The 24277-nt window shown below is 41.4% G+C and overlaps 1 protein-coding gene across 4 annotated transcripts in view; it reads left to right on the forward strand.

Annotated features, from left to right (window-relative positions):
- Positions 1 to 24277, forward strand: part of LOC112233716 (ATP-citrate synthase) — a 133534-nt gene that overhangs the window by 5395 nt on the left and 103862 nt on the right. For 3 of the 4 annotated variants that reach the window (XM_024401528.2, XM_024401531.2, XM_024401530.2), the window contains exons 2-6: positions 5404 to 5583; positions 9505 to 9627; positions 11706 to 11768; positions 14828 to 15018; positions 18346 to 18425. In XM_024401528.2, the coding sequence (XP_024257296.1) occupies positions 5425 to 5583; positions 9505 to 9627; positions 11706 to 11768; positions 14828 to 15018; positions 18346 to 18425 (616 nt within the window). In that variant the 5' untranslated portion in view covers positions 5404 to 5424. The remainder of the gene's footprint in view (positions 1 to 5403; positions 5584 to 9504; positions 9628 to 11705; positions 11769 to 14827; positions 15019 to 18345; positions 18426 to 24277) is intronic. The other variant, XM_024401529.2, reaches the window with a different exon arrangement.

Genomic DNA, 24277 nt, shown 5'->3' on the forward strand with positions numbered 1-24277 from the left:
ATCTTCATCAGACGGCACTCACAGAACTTCATGCTACACAATAAATGTGTGTTTTGTTTGATAAAGTTAATCTTTATGTCCAAAAACCTAATTTGAAATTGGCGTGTTATGTTCAGAAATGCATTGTCTCAAACAAACATCCGGTGAAAGTGCAGAGAGCCACATCAAATTACAGAAATAGTCATAATAAACATTGATAAAAGATACAAGTGTCATGCATGGAATTATAGATAAACTTCTCCTTAATGCAACCGCTGTGTCAGATTTCAAAGGCTTTACGACGAAAGCACACCTTGATATTTATGTTAGGTCAGCACCTAGCCACAGAAAGATATACAGCCATTTTCCAAAGGAGAGGTGTCAGAAATAGTGTTATACATATTCACTTACCTTTGATCTTGATCGGAATGCACTCCCAGGAATCCCAGTTCCACAATAAATATTTATTTTGTTCGATAAAGGCCAGCATTTATGTCCAAATACCTCCTTTTTGTTTGCGCGTTTAGCCCAGTAATCCAAATGCTCAATGCGCGGTCGCTTAGTTCAAAGTCCAAAAAGTTATATTACAGTTCGTAGAAACATGTCAAACACTGTATAGAATCAATCGTTAGGTTGTTTTTATCATAAATCTTCAATAATGTTTGAACCGGACAATTCCTTTGTCTTTAGAAATGAAAAGGAACGCAGCTACCTCTCACGGCCACACGCATGATTTAGCTCATGGCATTCTGCCAGACCCCTGACTCAAACAGCTCTTATTCACTCCCCCTTCACAGTAGAAGCCTGAAACAAGGTTCTAAACTGTTGACATCTAGTGGAAGCCTTGGGAAGTGCAATATGACCCCCATAGACACTGTTTATTCGATAGGCAATGACTTGAAAAACTACAAACCTCAAACCTTTTGCCTGCCATATGAGTTCTGTTATACACAGACATCATTCAAACAGTTTTAGAAACTTCAGTGTTTTCTATCCAAATCTACTAATTATATGCATATTCTAGCTTTTGGGCCTGAGGAGCAGGCAGTTTACTCTGGGCACCTTATTATCCAAGCTACTCAATACTGCCCCCCAGTCCCAAAGAAGTTAGGCAAGGCCCCTGAACTCTCCTGTATTTTGAAGGCTTACGAGGCTGCTGGTGCCTACCATCGCTCAGTCAGACTGCGCTATCAAATCATAGACTTAATTATAACATAATAAAACACAGAAATACGAGCCTTAAATCCGGAAACTATCATCTCGAAAACAAAACGAAAATGTTTATTCTTTCAGAGAAATACGGAACCGTTCCATATTTTAACTGGTGGCATCCATAAGTCTAAATATTCCTGTACACATATTGCCAGCAGCTCTTCACAACCTTCAATGTTATGTCATAATTACGTAAAATTCTGGCAAATTAGGTGGCCCAAACTGTTGCATATACCCTGACTCTGCGTGCAATGAACGCAAGAGAAGTGACACAATTTCACCTGGTTAATATTGCCTGCTAACCTGGATTTCTTTTAGCTAAATATGCAGGTTTAAAAATATATACTTCTGTGTATTGACTTTAACCTCTTGGTGTTAGGGGGCAGTATTTTCAGTTTTAAACGGGATATTTCGTCAGGAAAAGATGCTAGAATATGCATATAATTGAGCTTTGGATAGAAAACACTCTAACGTTTCCAAAACTGTAAAGATATTTTCTGAGTATAACAACTGATGTTGCAGGCGAAAGCCTGAGAAAAATCCAATCCGGAAGTGCCCCAGGTTTTGAAAGCGTTGCGTTCTAATGACTCCCTATATGGCTGTGAATGTACCATCAACGAGCTTACGCTTTCTGTTGAAGAATAGCCGTATGGGGGCACATTGCGTAAGTGGTCACATGGTGTCTCCGAGAGAGATTCTCGCGTAAAGTGCAGAGGTAGCCATTACTCCAATCGGTCCTAGAGAAAAAGGTATTGTCCCGACGGATATATTATCGAATAGATATTAGAAAAAGTGCTTGAGGATGGATTCTAAACAACGTTTGCCATGTTTGTCGATATTATGGAGCTAATTCTTGTGAGTGAAAACATCCGAAGTTCATCAAAGGTAAACTATTTAATTTGATTGCTTTTCTGATTTCCGTGACAAGTTTGCCTGCTGCTATCAAGGCATAATGCTATGCTAGGCTATGATAAACTTACACAAATGCTTGTCTAGCGTTGGCTGTAAAGCATATTTTGAAAATCTGAGATGACAGGGTGATTAACAAAAGCCTAAACTGTGTTCCAATATATTTCACTTGTGATTTTCATGAATAGGAATATTTTCTAGGAAGATTTATGTCCGTTGCGTTATGCTAATTAGTGTCAGATGATGACAACGGTCCCGTTCACGGGATGGGGTGTCACTACAGGTTAACTAGTGATTATGATTGATTGAATGTTTTTTTATAAGATAAGTTTAATGCTAGCTAGCAACTTACCTTGGCTTACTGCATTCGTGTAACAGGCAGGCTTCTCGTGAAGTGCAATGAGTGGGTGGTTAGAGCGTTGGACTAGTTAACTGTAAGGTTGCAAGATTGAATCCCTGAGCTGACAAGGTAAAAAAAATCTGTCGTTCTGCCCCTGAACAAGGCAGTTAACCCACCGTTCCTAGGCCGTCATTGAAAATAGGCATGTGTTCTTAACTGACTTGCCTAGTTAAATAAAGGTGTAAAAAAAAAAACTTTTTTAAATCTGCCAAATCGGGTTCCAAAAATAACGATTTACGATTGTTATGAAAACTTGAAATCGGCCCAAATTAATCGGCCATTCCGATTAATCGTTCGACCTCTAGTTCGGACATCCAACATCCATTTCTAGTGAACAAATCAGTAAGTGCAGAGGCTAGAAGCTGCTCCAAATCTATTCTGTCCCTATAAACATGGACATGGCACGCATTCTGTTATCCCAGACTAATGTGTTGATAACAATCAGAATTGAACAACAGGCTAAATTACCAAGCCATTGATTCTCAGGTCCTGCAAAGCCTTGGACTGACCAGACCTACCAGAAACTAGTATTGTCAGCTATTAACCCTTCAATGTGGAAGAGTTTTGGCAGTTTTCAAATGTTTGGTGGTTTTCCTGAAGGCAACCTGTGGTATCCTTGGAGTGTGCCGTTCCCACACATTGATTAGTGGGTTTGACATAGTTGTATTTTTAAGGACTCCAAGTTCCTGAAGAGCTGTCGTCTGCAAGCTAGTCTATTGTCCCAAAGCCAGCCCAAACCTCCTGGTTTAACATGCCATCAACTTAATTAAACCAATCAAGATTCCAAACAGACCAGTTGGGTGGTTACATCATAAGACAGAAGAACATCAAACCTGTCCTAAAGGGTCACAGTCCAGCTGGTTGTCTCTTTTTCCTTTGATTGAACCACAACTGGGGGCAGATTGAGCAAAAGGTTTACGCATGTAGTTACTAGTAGACCTAAAATTTTAAACACAACGATAACACTTTCTTGGCATTTATTGTCATTAGTACAGAAATCACTTTGCCGTCAGGATCAGGAGAAATTGAACTGTACAATATATTGGATTGTATATTCCGCAGGCTGTTCACTATTCTCGTGACACACTCGGTCATCCTCATACAGCTTTATCTTTAAATTCATATGGAGCGTTTTCACATGTTGTCAGATGAGATTCAGATGAACGCATTTATTAGATTAAGAAACAAAATGATACTCTGCATCCTATAATAATTTAGCCTACTATCTTGATTAATCTGTACCCTGGTTTCTGAGTTCAAAATCAGGCACTAATTAAAAGGCAAGAATGGACAAAGCAGATACTCTGCAGTTATGGAGTTTTGAGTTTCCCCTGACAGTGCAATCTACACAACAGGTGGTGACTGAAGAACCTTGAGCCTGAAGTAGTTCTAAGCTGACATATGGAATTGTTTAAAGATGGTTATACCATGAATCATTTCGCTATTTGATTTTGAATTTTAGAACCCCTTTAGGTATCCCCCCAAAATATTAAAACAAATTTGGATAAAATATTAGATTTGGCCTTTACTACTATAGCCCAGAAAATAGCATTGAATAACACATTCATCAATGGCAAAGACGGTTAAAAAATAAATCATGGGAAACCAGGTTATGAAGTCTGTCCTAAATCTAGGAGATTTCAGAAAGCTCATGAAATATTCCTTTTATACACATTTAACTCCTTTTTGGGGGGGTAGGCACAAAACTACCTTTATACTCACGTTCATTAAATTTTAACAGGTACAGGTTACCTTCAGATGATTCACGTGACTCTTGTGGTGGTCATAGAACAACACGGAGAGTCTCCCCTTTCCATAGAGTGGTCATAGTAGTTTGTAGGTCAAACCGTTGGGACTAGAGGTCGACCGATTGTGATTTGTCAACGCCGATACCGATTATTGGAGGACCAAAAAATCTGATGCCTAATTTTTTTGTTTTTTTGTTTGTTTGTTTGTAATAATGACAATTACAACAATACTGAATGAACACTTATTTTAACTTATTATAATACATCAATAAAATCTATTTAGCCTCAAATAAATAATTAAATATGTTTAAATAATGCAAAAACAAAGTGTTGGAGAAGAAAGTAGAAGTGCAATATGTGCTATGTAAGAAAGCTAACATTTCAGTTCCTTGCTCAGAACATGAGAACATATGAAAGCTGGTGGTTCCTTTTAACATGAGTCTTCAATATTCCCAGCTAAGAAGTTTTAGGTTGTAGTTATTATAGGAATTATATGACTTTCCCTCTATACCATTTGTATTTCATTAACCTTTGACTATTGGATGATCTTATAGGCACTTTAGTATTGCCAGTGTAACCGTATAGCTTCAGTCCCTCTAGTTAGCGCACGCTAACTAGCTAGCCATTTTACTTCGGTTACACCAGCCTATTCTCGGGAGTTGATAGGCTTGAAGTCATAAACAGCGCAATGCTTGACGCACAATGAAGAGCTGCTGGCAAAACGTAAGAAGGTGCTGTTTGAATGAATGTTTACGCGCCTGCTTCTGCCTACCACCGCTCAGTCAGATACTTGTATGCTCAGTCAGATTATATGCAACGCAGGACACGCTAGATAATATCTAGTAATATCATCAACCATGTGTAGTTAACTAGTGATTATGATTGTTTTTTATAAGTTTAATGCTAGCTAGCAACTTACCTTGGCTTACTGCATTCGGGTAACAGGCAGTCTCCTTGTGTCCTTGTGGAGTGCAACGAGACAGAGGCAGGTCGTTATTGCGTTGGACTAGTTAACTGTAAGGTTGCAAGAGTGGATCCCCCGAGCTGACAATGTGAAAACCTGTGTTTCTGCCCCTGAACAAGGCGGTTAAAACCCACCGTGACTTGTACTAACTGCCCCTGAACTCTTCTGACTTCTCCTCTTCCTTCTGCTAGATAGTGAGCCTGTGATTCGTCATGTCGGCCAAAGCCATCTCAGAGCAGACGGGGAAGGAGTTCCTCTATAAGCACATCTGCACCTCGGCGGCCGTGCAGAACCGCTTCCGCTACGCCAATGTCACCTCGGATACGGACTGGGACCGCTTGACGCAGGACCACCCATGGCTGCTCACTGAGGTACAATAAAATAGTATTGTCCTCCAGCAAGGACATTCTTCTCACCTTCTTGTACATGGACAAATTATCACACAATGCTAGGTAGGGATGCACTTATATTACATTTTTGACCGATATCATATATATATATAGCATTATAGTTAAAACGCACATGGACGCAGCGGTCTAATGCACTGCATCTCGGTGCAGGAGGCGTCTCGAATCCAGGCTGTATCACATCTGGCCGTGATGGGGAGTCCAATAGTGTGGCGCATAAATGGCCCAGCGTCGTCCGGGTTTGGCCGGGGTAGGCCGTCATTTTAAATAAGAATTTGTTATTAACTGACTTGTCTAGTTAAATGAAAGGTTACACACACCACACTGACCAAAAAGTTATTTTGTTGGCATTTACGTATGTCCCAATTACCAGTAAAACATAATCAAAACCTATTTCTTTCACTTACTTGCTGTGCTGTTTTGTTGTTCAGTCATTTCATTCTGAACCAGGATTTCCATGGAAAGCCGTTTGGGTCTTTGCATGTCAAAAAGATACATGTCAAATTACACTTTGACGTGTCAAATAAGCTTGTTGACCAATCAGGACCTGAATATGACTGCACGTCACACAATAATTTAAAGCGTTTATACATTTTTTACGTAGTTATTACACATTGATTACACTAACGCCCGTATTTCATATGTCACAACGATCTATCAATGCGTATACAATGATGCTGGTAAAGTTGTCTCGCGTACAATAAGGATGTGCCACAACAGTGGACTTTGCGGTTAGCCTTGAAAATAAAAGTATGTCATTAATGGTGATGCAATTGAATACAAATAGTAGAACTATGCCATAATTTAATAAATCATGCTAAACCAGTTTGGAATGTTATATAAAATCAACAAAAGACAATCATTTGATAATTTGTAAAGTCTCTTAATCACACTGAATGTATTAGACATTTAGAATTACATTGGGGGCATACTTACTTCACTGTACAGCCTTACCTATCGATTGTGGATCAATGACATGGAGTATCAGTCTACTCAATGACACCCAGATAACATTAGCATCGTAGCTCTTATTTTGTGACTCTGAAACAACCAACTGTGATTTGAATATGGCATGATTCCACCAATTGTAACCTTCCGCATCACTTTCAAATAGTTACTTTTATTTTGAAGGGAAACTGCAAATTCCACTTTTGCCTAATCCTTATTGTGGCTAGCTTCACAGCACACAGCCTGGTCAGGTCTAGCCTCACTAGCCAGATGAAGCTAGCTGGCTGCTTATAACTTTAGCTTTGGGCAACAGGGTTAAGTAGCTGGCTAGCTATTTATTTTCATGAACTGAAGTTCAATTTCAATAGGCGAACAACAATACTTACAAGGATTTCTAAATCATTGCTAAGAAAAGTGAAAATGACTGCAGTTTTTACTAGAGGTCGACTGACTAATCGGAATGGCCTATTACATTGCACTCCACGAGGAGACTGCGTGGCAAGCTGACTACCTGTTATGCGAGTGCAGCAAGGAGCCAAGGGAAGGTGCTAGATAGCATTAATTATATCATATAAAAAAAATCTTAACATAATCGCTAGTTAACTACACATGGTTGATATTACTTGCTTGTCCTGCGTTGCCTGTTAATTTATCAATGAATCATAGCCTACTTCGCCAAACGGGTGATTTAACAAGCGCATTCGCGAAAAAGCACTGTCGTTGCATTGTGTAGCTAACCATAAACATCAATGCCTTTCTTAATCAATACACAAGTATATATTTTTAAACCTGCATATTAGTTAATTTTGCCTGCTAACATTAATTTATTTAACTAGGGAAATTGTCACTGTTGCGTTCTGTGCAAACAGAGTCAGGGTATATGCAGCAGTTTGGGCCGACTGGCTCTTTGCGAACTGTGAAGACTTTCTTCCTAACAAAGACAGCCGACTTCGCCAAACGGGTATGATTTAACCTCTTAAGTACAAAATAAGTGTTCATTCAGTATTGCTGTAATTGTCATTATTACAAATAAATTAATACATTTATAAAAATCGGCCGATTTGAATTGTTATCAACTTTTTTGGGTCATCCAATTATCGGTACAGGCGTTAACTAATCTTAATCGGTCGACCTCTAGTTTTTACTGGTCATTGTTTTCAGCCTGGTTGTATTGGTGCTATGTACTAAGCTAAAGCTAGCTAGCTACCCCAGAAGTTGCGGTCAAACAAATAATGCTTTATTACCAACGTGGTATTGTAAACACATCGTTCGTGGCCTGTGTTTGCAGACTTTTTTTTTTGTACAGCTTTGACAGTGCTACTGATAGTGGCGCTTGGCTTGCATGGGCAAATTCAGAACACAACATTCTATAATATAACTTATTTAATATGTTAAATAGTGTTATTTGACGTGTGTTATTTGACTTATCTTTTTTGACACGCAAAGACTGTAGTATGTCGTGAAGCTAATAGCAGTGACGCTAATACTGTGTATCTCCGGTAGGGCAATATCTGAGCAATAGCGCACTTGGTAATGTTAGTGTGTACTGGTGCTTGACCAGCTGTGAAAGCCATCATCACCCACGACAGAGAACGGTTGATTGTCAAGGGCAATGAATTCCATTATCTTGGCGTTCATGGATTCTGGCTCTACCCAGAATAGAAAGAGGAGTGGGAGGCCGCGGTGCATAACTGACCAAGAGGACAAGTACATTCGAGGGTCTTGTTTGAGAAACGGATGTCTCGCAAGTCCTCAACTGGCATCTTCATTAAATAGTACCACGCAAAACACCAGTCTCAACGTCAACAGTGAAGAGGCGACTCCGGGATGCTGGCCTTCAAGGCCAGTTCCTCTGTCCAGTGTGCATGTTATTTTGCCCATGTTAATCTTTTATTTTTATTGGCCAGTCTGAGATGTGGCTTTTTCTTTGCAACTCTGCCCAGAAGGCCAGCATCCCAGAGTCGCCTCTTCAACGGTTGACGTTGAGACTGGGCCGAGCTGGTCTGTTTGTACACGTCCATCTTCCTAGTCTGACAGGGCCCCGTGGCTAAAAGCAGTGGTTCAGATGTTGATAGGAATTCGGTAGTGTTTTCCTTCAGATTTCCTCAGAATATACACGGCAGTGACGATGACCGAAGAACATTGTCTTGTGAGGTATGCAGGTATTCCAGATTGGGAGACCAAAGTGACTTGAGTTCCTGTACGTTGCAACAATAACACAATGAGTTATTTGTCATGAAACAACAAACCCTTCAGCTTTTCTTTTCCTGTAAATTTCTTTCCTGTTCCACGATGGACTGGGGCAATATATCCGGAGAGCGTTGATTCCGTAAAAAGGACTATATTACGGTCCCTGATGTCGCTCTCGAAGGAGGTCCTCACCCTGAGCTCGTCTACATTATTGTGAAGGGACTGAACGTTAGTGAGCAATATACTTTGAAGCGGGGGATGGTATGCACTCTGTCTGACTAGGGCCCCACTTTTAACTCTTCTCGTGCATTAGCGTTTTGGTGCAGCCTCCGGGATTAATAGAACAGTCTCGAAGTTCAAACAAAGGATCCAGGTCAGGCAAATCGAATTTCTGGTGAGTAACTGCCAATCTAATATCCCAAAGTTATTCTCGTCTGTAGGTACAATAAATATTCTGAGCAAATAGTGTAAGGAAGAAAAAATCCTGTGAAATTGGCTAGAAGCTAGAAACGGGGCATCTTCAACTATCGAGTGCAGTTTTCCTCAAATGATTTTTGGCTTAGTTTTGTTTTCTTGCTATTATATTTTTGAGCATTCCGATAATGGTTTCGTGACAACCCTATCACACACCCAATATTTTTACAATCACCGGGTTAACGGTAGACAAGTCCAGGCGCAATAGACAGTGAAACGATTCACCTGTGTGCTGTACCATGCTAACGTTGGTATTGTCCATTCCCCCTACAGCGATTGGTGGTGAAGCCAGACCAGCTGATCAAGTGCAGAGGGAAGCTGGGCCTGGTGGGTGTTAACCTAGACCTGGTGGGCGTGCAGGAGTGGCTCAAGCCCCGCCTCATGAGGGAGACCACCGTGAGTTGATCTTCTTGCTCTTTCTCTCTCTGTATGCCTGCATGCATGATCCAGTGTGAAGTTTCCCCTAGTTAGAGCTAGGATCAGCTTCCCTTCCTCGATCCTAACCTTAACCAAACTGACCCTGGATTAGCATGTAAGAGCAACTTCATCCTACTCCTCCCTCAACTTCATAAACAGAAACTCTGCTGCCAGGTTCCCTCTTTTTTTTGTGTGTCCTGAATCCTATTGGCTGCAGCCAATTTCTAACTCCTGCAGCAGGTTTCCACTTCCACCAGTGTCAAGCTGGTGGAAGTGGGAACCTGCTGCAGGAGTTAGAAAGTTACAGCTGAGGAGTTTTTGTACACCTAGTATACAGCTTTGATGTTTGCAGATTTTTAAAAAGCAATTTGACTTCAATCAATAGGCCTAGCCATTGTAGTGCTTAGTGTAGCCTTTCTTTATATTTAGCCAGGATGGTCTACTCAATAATACTTGCCACGGTTCTCCAGGGAGTCTTAACAGGGAGACCTGGCATGGAGCCATCCTCTCCATTTTGCTTCCTTTCCTGTTCGTTCAGATCTCCAAACAGGAATGGAACTAGGCCTGCTTTTCTTATCTAGCTCTCTATCAGAGATCGTAGTGAGATAGCGGTGCTTGAGGGAACAATGCTCTCTGATTGGCAGGTTCCTCTGCCCCAACAGTGTGTAGCTCTGGGCTTGTTAATGTGGTGAATGTGTGGCATGCAGACAGGTGCCCATTTCAGGGGCTGCTAATCCACAATCCCCTGAACTGTTGGTCAGGGGTCCGGAACATAATTACAAATCAGTTGTAGACTGCAAATTGACCCCAAGAAGACCACATGGATATGTTTGACTAAAACATAATAATTGTAACTTTCTCTTACATTTGTATACGATCACATATATATCTCTATTATTATGCGTGGGAATATTTCGGGAACAGATTTCCAAAATTAAAATCACTTGGAGCTGATTTGCTGGTGTTTTTAGAGTGTCCAACAATTAAACAATACAATCACCTGTGGACCACCAGTTGGGGAACCCTGTCCTACAGTGTGCACTAATAAATACGATCCTGGTTTGTCATCTGCGGCATGTTCACCATGTGCCAGGCAGTACTTGTTCATGAGCATACAGCGTGCAAACATAGGGAGCTGAGGTTGCCATCTGTCTCTCCACTGCCAGGACCGGCGGGCTCCGAGTTATGTTTAGAACCACTGATGCAAGGGGTCAGAGGGTATGTAATGCCAATGTCAGGAGGCTAGTATGGCCAAAACAGCCTTATTAGGTCTGTCTTGGAAATTCAGTACTGAGAGAGACTTGGTCATTTCTGCAATAATGAAGCTGTCAATCCAACTGTCTTGAATCATACAGAGAATACCGGATCTTTATATACCAAACCTAAAAATGCTTCAACCATGGCTGGCAAACATTCAGATTAGGCACCATAACTGGGTTCATCCAGTTTTTCTGCACGGGGGGTGTTATTTTACTCCTCCAAGCTAAGCTTCCCAGAAAGATGAGAAACTGAGGCATTGTTTTAAACTCTTCCAGGCTGTCTCTCTCTCGGGTCACACACACCCCACATCCTGTCCATGGAATACATCTCCCTCAGTGCACCACTGATCATGGAATGGAATGTGGCTGTAATGTTTTATCACCCTCTAGTAAAACCAATTTCCTTGATGCCCATACGAGCTGCAGGAAGCTAGTGGTCACCATTAAAAACTCAGCCTTAGCAGGCCAGCCTTACGCTTAGTTAAATATATAATCGTTTACTATTAATATCAAACAAATCAGGTAGGTATGTCATTTTTCTATCACAGTTCCAGTGCTCTTTTCCATTTTACTGCGCTTTTTTCTAGGGCCAGCTTTTCAGCAGAATGGATCATTAATAGTATTTTTCTGCAGAATAGAGCATTTATGCAAAATCGTTATTTTCCACCATTGATTGTTGCTTTTCCACAGTGCTCCATAATGTGAAAATACCATTTCCTCAGACATCTTCATATCCCTTTGCCACATAATAATACTAAACTAAATGTTGAATTAATCTATTTTACTGTTTCTCACCAGGTGGCAAAAGCGAAAGGCATCCTGAAGAACTTTCTCATTGAACCGTTTGTTGCACATACACAGGTAATTTGTGTGAGGTTGTCTTAAATATCCTACCTGTGGGGTAGGTGTGTAGTAGGCAAGTAACCATGCTAACAGATGTGTGTGTGCGTTCACTTGCCCATATCCATATACAAATTATTCAGACCCCTTGACTTTTTCCACATTTCGTTACTTTACAGCCTTATTCTAAAATGGATGAAATACATTTTTAAGAATCCTCAAATGTACACTCAATACCCCATACTGACAAACAAAAACAGGTTTTTAGAAACATTTGCACGTTTATTAAAAATAAAAAACAAACATGCATTATTTACGTAAGTATTCAGACCCTTTCTTTCCATTTTAGAATAAGGCTTTAAAGTAACAAAATTAGGAAAAAGTCAAGGGTTCTGAATCATGTCCAATCAATTGAATTTTACAGAGGTGGACTCCAATCAAGTTTAGAAACATCTCAATGATGAGCAATTGAAACAGGATGCACCTGAGCTCAATTTTGAGTCTCAAAGCAAAGGGTCTGAATACTTATGTAAATAAGGTATTTCTGTTTTGTAATAAATATGCAAACATGTATTACGCTGTTTTTTTATGGGGTATTGTGTGTATATTGATGAGAAATTATTTTTATTCCATCCAATTTAGAATAAGGCTGTAAAGTAACCTAATCTTAAAGTGCATTTGGAAAGCATTCAGACCCCTTCCCTTTTTCCACCTGTGTTAAATTCAATTCATTGGACATGATTGGGAATGGCACACACCTGTCCTATATCTATCCTACCATGCCTTTCTAAGGTCTTCGAAAGCCAAGTCAACAAACAGATTACCGGCCATTTCGAATCTCACCATACCTTCTCTGCTATGCAATCTGGTTTCAGAGCTGGTCATGGGTGCACCTCAGCCACGCTCAAGGTCCTAAACGATATCTTAACCGCCATCGATAAGAAACATTACTGTGCAGCCGTATTCATTGATCTGGCCAAGGCTTTCGACTCTGTCAATCACCACATCCTCATCGGCAGACTCGACAGCCATGGTTTCTCAAATGATTGCCTCGCCTGGTTCTCCAACTACTTCTCTGATAGAGTTCAGTGTGTCAAATCGGAGGGTCTGCTGTCCGGACCTCTGGCAGTCTCTATGAGGGTGCCACAGGGTTCAATTCTTGGACCGACTCTCTTCTCTGTATACATCAATGAGGTCGCTCTTGCTGCTGGTGAGTCTCTGATCCACCTCTACGCAGACGACACCATTCTGTATACTTCTGGCCCTTCTTTGGACACTTAACAACCCTCCAGGCAAGCTTCAATGCCATACAACTCTCCTTCCGTGGCCTCCAATTGCTCTTAAATACAAGTAAAACTAAATGCATGCTCTTCAACCGATCGCTACCTGCACCTGCCCGTCTTTCCAACATCACTACTCTGGACGGCTCTGACTTAGAATACGTGGACAACTACAAATACTTAGGTGTCTGGTTAGACTGTAAACTCTCCTTCCAGACCCATATCAAACATCTCCAATCCAAAGATAAATCTAGAATTGGCTTCCTATTTCGCAACAAAGCATCCTTCACTCATGCTGCCAAACATACCCTTGTAAAACTGACCATCCTACCAATCCTCGACTTTGGCGATGTCATTTACAAAATAGCCTCCAATACCCTACTCAACAAATTGGATGCAGTCTATCACAGTGCAATCCGTTTTGTCACCAAAGCCCCATATACTACCCACCATTGCGACCTGTACGCTCTCGTTGGCTGGCCCTCGCTTCATACTCGTCGCCAAACCCACTGGCTCCATGTCATCTACAAGACCCTGCTCGGTAAAGTTCCCCCTTATCTCACCTCGCTGGTCACCATAGCATCTCCCACCTGTAGCACACGCTCCAGCAGGTATATCTCTCTAGTCACCCCCAAAACCAATTCTTTCTTTGGCCGCCTCTCCTTCCAGTCCTCTGCTGCCAATGACTGGAACAAACTACAAAAATCTCAAACTGGAAACACTTATCTCCCGCACTAGCTTTAAGCACCAACTGTCAGAGCAGCTCACAGATTACTGCACCTGTACATAGCCCACCTATAATTTAGCCCAAACAACTACCTCTTTCCAACTGTATTTCATTTAATTATTTATTTTGCTCCTTTGCACCCCATTATTTTTATTTCTACTTTGCACATTCTTCCATTGCAAAACTACCTTTCCAGTGTTTTACTTGCTATATTGTATTTACTTTGCCACCATGGTCTTTTTTGCCTTTACCTCCCTTCTCACCTCATTTGCTCACATTGTATATAGACTTGTTTATACTGTATTGACTGTATGTTTGTTTTACTCCATGTGTAACTCTGTGTCGTTGTATCTGTCGAACTGCTTTGCTCTATCTTGGCCAGGTCGCAATTGTAAATGAGAACTTGTTCTCAACTTGCCTACCTGGTTAAATAAAGGTGAAATAAAATAAATAAAAAATAAGGTCCCACAGTTGACAGTGCATATCAGAGCAAAAACCAAGCCTCGAGGTCGAAGGAACTCTCCATAGAGTTCCGAGCCAGGATTGTGTCGAGGCACAGATCTGGGGAAGGGTACCAAAAAATTTCTTCAGCATAGAAGGTCCCCAAGAACAGTGGCCTCCATTCTTAAATGGATGAAGTTTGGAACCACCAAGACTCTTCCTAGAGCTGGCTACCCGGCCAAACTGAGCAATCGGGGGACAAGGGCCTTGGTCAGGGATTTGACCAAGAACCCCATGGTCACTCTGATGGAGCAAAAACCATGCCTCAATGGTGCTTCAACATAGTATTGAGTAAGGGTCTGAATATTTATTTAAATGTGAGATTTCAGTTTTTTTTGTTTATACATTTGTTTTTTCTTTTTCGTTATGGGGTATTGTGTGTAGATTGAGGGGAAAAATATATTTAATCCATTTTAGAATAAGGCTGTAACATAAGAAAATGTGGAAAAAGTAAAGGGGTCTGAATAGTTTCTGATTGCACTGTTATGTAACTGTCAAAACAATCTACCTCTGCTCCCTCTAACTTTTAATCCCTCCCTTACTTACCCCCCTGCTCCCTTTGTGCTCCGCAGGAGGAGGAGTTCTACATATGCATCTACGCCACCCGAGAGGGCGACCACGTGCTCTTCCACCACGAGGGAGGCGTTGATGTGGGGGACGTGGATGCCAAGGCCCAGAGGCTGCTGGTTGGAGTGGACGACAAGCTGAGCGAGGACTCTGTCAAGGAGCAGCTCTTCATGCATGTCCCAGAAGACAAGAAAGAGTAAGTGACTGAGAGCCGTAAGGTCAGGGGTGTCAAACTCAATCACTGGAGGGCAGTGTCTGATGGTTTTTGTTATTTCCTTTTAGTTCATGCCCAGTTCAAACCTAGACAACCACTATTGATTTGTAGTTTCTAACAAATCAATTACCTTAAATGATTGATCACATATATGGGCAGTGTGTGAACCTGCAGACACTCGGCCCTCAAGGATTTGAGTTTGACACCCCTGCTTTAAAGCAAAAGCTATACAGGGTTTAGAGTTGAGGTTTTTTTCAGCTCACATTTTTTAAGCTTCACAATATTTATGGTGTGAAATATCCAATCACCAACACTCAGTTACCTGACGCTCAACTGCCAATGCCACAAAAAATGGGGGAGTTTGATTTTGCATTGAGAAAGTCTGTCCTTTGCCCAGCCCTTGCTTTCAGCTGCAGGCATACATACACTGAAACCTCCTTAGTCACAAACCCTTTAAAATGTTTCAGTAGAACGATGAACCTGCAATGCTCATCACCAAGCCATTTCACTTTCTGTGTTGAGAAATGTAGATTCTAGACTTAGATTTTTTTTTATGCCACTAACATTTGCTTTTCACTTACAATGCTAGGTACTTGGGATTTGACTGACTTGAGTTTTAGTGATTTCACTACATCTCTTTGTGGTATTATGGTGTCCCCCTCAACATTCTGTGGTGAACTAGTGGGAGTACTTTTTATTTTTATTTAACCTTTAACTAGGCAAGTCAGTTGAGACAAATTATTATTTACAATTACGGCCTACGCCGGCCAAACCCGGACGACGCTGGGCCAATTGTGCGCCACCCTATGGGACTCCCAATCACAGCCGGCTGTGATACAGCTTGGAATCGAACCAGGGTGTCTAGTGACGCCTCAAGCACTGAGATGCAGTGACTTAGACTGTTGCTTCACTCGGGAGCACATACTTAACATTTCCTGCTGTGTTTGTCGTCTGGTTCCCATCCATGACAAGAAGTCTGACTCAATTACACACCTCAGTTATTTATAGTGTTTATACAGTGCCTTGCGAAAGTATTCGGCCCCCTTGAACTTTGCGACCTTTTGCCACATTTCAGGCTTCAAACAAAGATATAAAACTGTTTTTTTTTTTGAAGAATCAACAACAAGTGGGACACAATCATGAAGTGGAATGACATTTATTGGATATTTCAAACTTTTTTAACAAATCAAAAACTGAAATTGGGTGTGCAAAATTATTCAGCCCCCTTAAGATAATACTTTGTAGCTCCACCTTTTGCTGCGATTACAGCTGTAAGTCGCTTGGGGTATGTCTCTATCAGTTTTGCACTTCGAGAGACTGAAATTTTTTCCCATTCCTCCTTGCAAAACAGCTCGAGCTCAGTGAGGTTGGATGGAGAGCATTTGTGAACAGCAGTTTTCAGTTCTTTCCACAGATTCTCGATTGGATTCAGGTCTGGACTTTGACTTGGCCATTCTAACACCTGGATATGTTTATTTTTGAACCATTCCATTGTAGATTTTGCTTTATGTTTTGGATCATTGTCTTGTTGGAAGACAAATCTCCGTCCCAGTCTCAGGTCTTTTGCAGACTCCATCAGGTTTTCTTCCAGAATGGTCCTATATTTGGCTCCATCCATCTTCTCATCAATTTTAACCATCTTCCCTGTCCCTGCTGAAGAAAAGCAGGCCCAAATCATGATGCTGCCACCACCATGTTTGACAGTGGGGATGGTGTGTTCAGGGTGATCAGCTGTGTTGCTTTTACGCCAAACATAACGTTTTGCATTGTTGCCAAAAAGTTCAATTTTGGTTTCATCTGACCAGAGCACCTTCTTCCACATGTTTGGTGTGTCTCCCAGGTGGCTTGTGGCAAACTTTAAACGACACTTTTTATGGATATCTTTAAGAAATGGCTTTCTTCTTGCCACTCTTCCATAAAGATTTGCCAGATTTGTGCAATATACGACTGATTGTTGTCCGATGGACAGAGTCTCCCACCTCAGCTGTAGATCTCTGCAGTTCATCCAGAGTGATCATGGGCCTCTTGGCTGCATCTCTGATCAGTCTTCTCCTTGTATGAGCTGAAAGTTTAGAGGGACGGCCAGGTCTTGGTAGATTTGCAGTGGTCTGATACTCCTTCCATTTCAATATTATCGCTTGCACAGTGCTCCTTGGGATGTTTAAAGCTTGGGAAATCTTTTTGTATCCAAATCCGGCTTTAAACTTCTTCACAACAGTATCTCGGACCTGCCTGGTGTGTTCCTTGTTCTTCATGATGCTCTCTGCGCTTTTAACGGACCTCTGAGACTATCACAGTGCAGGTGCATTTATACGGAGACTTGATTACACACAGGTGGATTGTATTTATCATCATTAGTCATTTAGGTCAACATTGGATCATTCAGAGATCCTCACTGAACTTCTGGAGAGAGTTTGCTGCACTGAAAGTAAAGCGGCTGAATAATTTTGCACGCCCAATTTTTCAGTTTTTGATTTGTTAAAGTTTGAAATATCCAATAAATGTCGTTCCACTTCATGATTGTGTCCCACTTGTTGTTGATTCTTCACAAAAAAATACAGTTTTATATCTTTATGTTTGAAGCCTGAAATGTGGCAAAAGGTCGCAAAGTTCAAAGGGGCCGAATACTTTCGCAAGGCACTGTAGGCAATGCAATCCCCATTTAGGCTGGACAGTGGACACAGTGAAATTAACTTTGATATGTCCCAATCTGCATCGCTATTCCCTAAGTAGTGCACTTTATATAGGTTATTGAGTGCCATTTAGAACTCAACTAAGGTCATTGCTCTGTGTCTACAATATAGTGCACTACTTTTGACCTAGGGGCCCAGGTCAAAAGTAGTTCACTATGTAGGGATTAGGGTGCTTTTTGAGATGCTTGTTTTGTCGATGTGTGGAGTAGCTCATTGTTTCACCCGGAGGGGTTCCCGAAGTTTAAGTGTTAAGTGATGACTGTCTAGTATTCTGGAAACTCATTGTGTGTATACCAAATGGCACAATATTCCATATATAGTGCACTATTTTTGACCAGGGCAGATTGGGCTCTTCAGAACTAGTGGCCTCAAATTCAACTCTGGACCTCAAAGACAGGTTGCTTTTTTTATTCTTCTGCTCTAATCAGGCACCAGGTGGGTGCAATTAATTATCAGGTAGGATAGAAACGGCAGGAAACTAACATTTTAGTTTATTATTAAACCATTTTTAAAACTCAAATTTAGAGATTTCTTGTCTACAGTTTTCCATGTGGTTTTATATGCAGTTTTCTGAGATGGCTCTCTGATCTAAACTTTTGATGTTTGTTGTATGCAGGGTCCTGGTCAGTTTTGTTGTGGGTCTCTTTAACCTGTATGAGGACCTTTACTTCACTTACCTGGAGATCAACCCACTGGGTAAGTCAACTTGTTTTACTAAGGTGATTTTACTTGGACGTTTAACTAAGGATGCTGTCATATATCCCTGTATGGTTCGGATCCTGGAGCTTTTGGTACTTGGGCTGGGAATTGCCAGAGACCTCACGATATGATATTATCGCAATACTTAGGTGCCAATAAGTTATGTATTGCAATTCGATGTTTCAAACATACTGCTCACCATATGCCTGCTGCAGCGGGACAAGCAAGAGCCATGAGAATTAGTTTTGATCAGTCATGGAAATGAAATTGCTCCTTATTTAAAAAGCGATGGAGAACAAGCTACAGTGCATTCATATTCATACACCATGATTTATTCCACATTTTGTTGTTGGTGTGAATTCAAAATGGATTAAATATGATTTATCTCACCCTTCTACACACAATACCCCACCCCATAATGACAGTGAAAACATGTTTTTAGAAATGTAAGTACATTTTTTTTTAAATAAAAGCCCAAATATTTCATATACATAAGTAAATACTTTGTAGAAACACTTTCTAGGTAAGTCTCTCACAGCTTTCCACACCTGGATTGTGCAACATTTGCCCATTTTTATTATTTTCAAAATGCTTCGAGCTCTGTCAAATTTGGTTCTTTATCATTGCTAGACAACCATTTTCAGGTCTTGCAAAAATATTTAAGCAGATTTGTCAACTGTAGCTAGGCCACTCAGGAACATTTATGATCTCCTTGGTAAGCAGCACCAGTGTATATTTGGCCTTGTTTTAGGTTATTGTCCTGTTGAAAGGTGAATTAATCTCCCACTGTCTAGTGGAAAGTAGACCTCCTCTTGGAGGTAAATGAGGAAATTACATGTCTAATTTGAAGATATATATTTTTTTAATGGATCTTGGCACATCGAATTCACTGTAGAGCTCTTGAAAGGATTTCAGTGTAGTTGTTTTCTGATGAAATAGGTCTGAAAAGGTCCTGATTCCTAGAGTATGCCAAAGATTAAAGTTGGTATCCCTCAGGGCTTTTGGCAAGTCTGGGTTGCCTACTATAGGCAAGTGAGAACATATTTGGGAGGAAATACCCAGGTATTTCTTACAGTCCCTCCACGCTAGTAGGGTGCTGTAAATCAAAGGTTTTGGCTATGTTGCCCACTTCACTAAAGTTATTAATTAATATAATTGAGCTTAAGGGCAATGAACCACAGGATTGGGCTTCTATCTGAATCCACGTTGGCGCTTGTCTGTTTGTGATCCATGTTAGCATGTTGCGGATTTTGGCAGACCAGTAGTACAATTGAAGGGAGGGAAGGGCAAGACCACCCTTAGATTCAGGTTTCGATAGTGGAAAACTTGATCCTAGGTCTTTTTATTGCCCCATATAAATTTTGTGATGCTTTGGTTAGTTGTTTTGAAGAACGAAACTGGGAGATTGCATGGGAGCATCTGAAATAAGTAGTTCAGTCTAGGGAGGACGTTCATACGGATGACATTAATTCTTCCTACTAAGCTAATTGGGAGGGAGAACCAGGTTTGGAGATCGTTCTTGATTCGATCCAGGAGTGGAAGATAATTTTCCTTAAGGCTATTCAGATCTGGTGTTATGAAGATCCCGACGTATTGAAACCCCTGTTTTCCACTGGAAAGGACAGTGTCTTCATAGAGCTGGTGAGTGTAATATTGAGAGGGCAGACAGTGGATTTGTTAAAATTGATCTTATAACCTGAAAACTTGCCATTGCTCCTTATCAGCTCTGCCAGAGGCTCCGCCCCCAACAAGTAGAGCAGGGGGGACAGCGAGCAACCTTGTCTTGTGCCCCATTCCAGAGGGAATCTGTCAGAGTTCAGTCCATTAGTAGTCACCATGGCATTTGGATGAGAGTATAGTGATTTGATCTATTTAATAAAATTTGGGCCCATATTGAACTTTTCTAAGACTGAAAACAGAAAGCTCCACTCCATCCTGTCAAACGCCTTCTCAGCATCCAGTGAAGCCAGCAGGACAGGGGTCTTCTGTGCGTTTACTTGATCAATCATATCAAAAAGACGGCGAATGTTATCAGAAGAGTATCTGTCTCTAATAAATCCAGTTTGGTCCGCTTTTATTATTTTGGGAAGAAGAGTGTTTAGTCTTTTGGCGAGCAATTTGGTAATTATTTTATAGTCGAAATCCAATAAGCTTATGGGCCGGAAGGACGAGCAGGATAGGGGGTCCTTGTCCTTTTTTAGCAACACTGTAATGCGGGCTGTGTGCATTGAGTTTGGGAGAACTCAGTTTTTGCAAAAATCCTCCAGCATTGGCATGAAGATAGGGCGGAGCTGGGGCCAAAAAGCTTTGTAGAACTCTCTGGGGAATCCATCTGGGCCTGGGGACTTTATTAGGTGGCATGGGGACATATTAGGTGGCATGGAGGTAATTGCCTCCAGGATCTCTTCAGGAGTGAAGGGGGAGTTGAGATCTTCTTGGTCGGTCTCTGATAGTTTAGGTAGCGAGATTCCCTCTAGGAAAGAGTGGAGTTCTGCCTCTGTGTGTTTTCTCTCAAGAGGTGTATAGTTTGCAGTAAAAATCATGAAAAGTTAAATTGATATTTTTTGGGTCGTATGTGACCTCGTCCTCTGCTGTTCGGATAGCCATGATTGTACGCTCTGACTGCTCCTTTTTTAATTGGTAAGCAAGCAATCTACTGGGCCTATTGCTATACTCATGGTATTTCTGTTTAGTAAAGAGAAACTTTTTTTTTTATCTCCCGAGTGTAGTCCAAATTCAGTTTGGCTTTGGCTGCTTTAAGATGACTCCATGAGGTGCTGTCTGGGGATTGTTTATGTATTCTTTCACAGCATTCCAGCTCCCTCTCAAGATCTAGCCTGTGTGCTTCCATTGCTTTTTTCTTAGAGGAAGCATATGCGATTAGATGGCCTCTTAGTGTGGCTTTAGCAGCGTCCCACATTGTGGCCGGAGAAACAGGAGAATCTTTGTTGTCTTGTGTGTAGTTGTCTATCCATGTAGTTACCAATGTATGGAACGCTTCATTTGAATACATGGAGGTATTGAATTTCCAGCTCTTTGACCTCGGGATGTTTTTGCAGAGGTCAAAGCGGAGGTGGACAAAGGCGTGATCTGAAAGTGCTATGGGTCCGATTGTACATGTGGCTGAATTTATGAAACTCTTTGGGATAAAAATGTAATCCATACGGGAGTAGGTGTTATGGACAGTCCATAGATGAGCTATTAGTCTCTCTCCAGATATCTATCAGTCCCATCTCTTTAGTAAGAGTTCAACATCTTTGCAGATCTAGGATTTGTGGTGGCGACTTGAGATGATTTGTCTAGGGTTGGGTTAAGGGTACAATTAAAATCTCCGGCCACCACGCCAAAGGAGACACTGCTCATTGAACAGGGTTATCATTTTTGACATGAAGGCAGGAGTATCTGTGTTAGGGGCGTGCCATATGTTTAATATAGTAATTGGTTGACCATATAGTGACCCAGTTATCTGATCCGGAGGGGAGATTTATTTTGATATGTTTTTGTCAATTATGAATGGAACATTTTTATGGATAAGTATGGCTGTGCCGCTACTGTTTGATTTGAAAGATGAGAAATACACCTGTCCCACCCAAGCTCTGCGAAGTTTGGCATGTTCAGCATCACAGAGGTGTGTCTCTTGTAATAGCGCGATGTCTGCTTTTTCCTTTTTTAGAGCACATAGTATCTTTTTCCGTTTTTTATTGCATGCCCTAGACCATGGCAGTTCCATGTCAATAGATTTAAGGTACTAGTCATCATCATCGAACAGTAATCGAACTTTAGTGCAAGTCATCGCTGGGTAAAAGTGGATAGTAGTTACAGCTGCGTTCACATAAAAGGAAAATAAATGGTGTACATAAAATAATCTCTGTACACCCCAGCCGAGTTCCCACCACAACTCGACACATCCCGTTGGATCTATTACCCCCCCCGCTCAGTCTCAATTTTGTGTTCCGAATAAAACAAAAACCGGGAACAGTTAGCAACGCACAACGTCTCCCTCTCCCCACCAAAGAAATGCCTCATCCTCTCCACCCCGCATTGAGTAAATGACACAGTTGCCCTTGTCCAGACCACAGTAAAAGAGGGGAGAAAAATAAAATCAATAGCCCAGCCTACATATACCTCCCCCAAGGGACATGGGGAACCCCAAGTAATAATAGCAACAAAAAACCAGGGAAATAAAAGTAGGCTGAAACATTAGTAGGCCTAGGTTAGGCTATACAGCCCATCCCTCTCAGTTAAAGGAAAATAAATATAAATTGGACGGCTATAATGACATTTAGGGGGTGGGTCTCTGGATATCGGCTATATGTTGTCTTGCCTCCTTTAGTAATGGCAATAATCACATTTAGTCATTGGTCTGTTTCTCATTGACCAGGATTGTCTTTCAAAAAACGTTTGGCCTCTTCGGGAGTTTTGAAGTGTCGCAAGGCTCCTTGGTGAAGAATCCTGAGCTCGTTTGGGTATTTGAATCCCCTGAAGATGCCTCGGTCAATTGAGTATTTCTTCACTTCGTCAAACTCTCTGCGCTTTCGGTGTATTCCAGCTGACATTTCCTGGTGTAAAGCGAGTTTGGCGTTTCCCACTGTGATGGTGTTGTTTTTCGCCGCCTGTAGGACTCGTTCCTTGTCGGTGAATCTCAGGAAACGTATGGTGATTGGGCGCGGTGGTTGTCTGGCTGCTGGTGGGGGCCTCAGTGCTCGGTGAGTTCTCGATTTGTCTTGCAGGCAGCGGATCAGTGGCATGTTTCCCTCTTCTTTTTCGTCCAGATTGAATAGAACACAATTATTCCTTCGCCCCCTGTTTTCCAGGTCCTCTGTTTTCTCTTCCAGATGCTCGATTTTCTTTTTAGCATATGCCATTGTTTCCATGGCATCTGTCAATAAGTTTTCCATGGATAGGATTCGCCCCTCTGCCTCGTCCAGGAGCCCCGCGTTTATGGTCATCTTGTTGTTGATGTCAGGCAAAGCGTTTTCCAGGATTGTCTCCTTGCCCCCTATCGCACTGAGCTGAGAGTTAATGGCATCTAATTTGGTGTTTAGTTCTGTACGTTGGGATCTCAACTCAGAAAGGATGTATTCGACAGAGTGCGAGGTTGGCATTCGTTGTGCCTCGGGGGGAGCGGGTTCTCTTGCTCCTGGCTAATGGCGCTAGTTTTTTCTGAAGCTAGCTTCAGAAGGCTTTTTCCGTCGCTAATACTCGAGTCCGGGTAAAAATGTCACCTGTAGTGTCACCTTTTGTAGCCGCCATGACTTTTTCTTACTAAAGCTAAATGAGTTTGAACTTGGAGTGGAGGTAAGATTAGGAATTGGAAACTACTTGTGCGGAGCTCTTAGTTCATGCAGCCATCTCGTTCAAGGGTCACGTGATCCCCCCCTGTGTTTTTTTTAACACCTAATTGTATGTGTGGTGTGCAGAGATGAGGTAGTCATTAAAAAATCCTGGTAAACACTATTGTCCATGCAACTTAAGTGCCGTAAGCACATTTTTGACCTGAACTTTGGTTTTCCATAACAAAGGGGTTGAATACTTACTGACTCAAGACATTTCAGCTTTTCATGTGTAAAAATTTGATAAACATAATTCCACTTTGACCTTATGGGGGTGTATATGCCAGTGATGACGAATCTCAATTTAGTCTTAATTTAAAATGGATTCACACAACGAATTGTGGAGAACGTCAAGGGGTATGAATACTTTGAAGGCACTGTATTTAGGAAAAATACAGGCGCTTTGGTGTAAGTACAGCAAATTAGCACACAAATATTGTCGATACAATATATCGGCATATAATATCCCGATATGTAACTACATAATTTTATTTACTGTAGTATCCAGTTCTGCGT

This window comes from Oncorhynchus tshawytscha, linkage group LG25, assembly GCF_018296145.1.
Source record: "Oncorhynchus tshawytscha isolate Ot180627B linkage group LG25, Otsh_v2.0, whole genome shotgun sequence".
Lineage (NCBI taxonomy): Eukaryota > Metazoa > Chordata > Actinopteri > Salmoniformes > Salmonidae > Oncorhynchus > Oncorhynchus tshawytscha.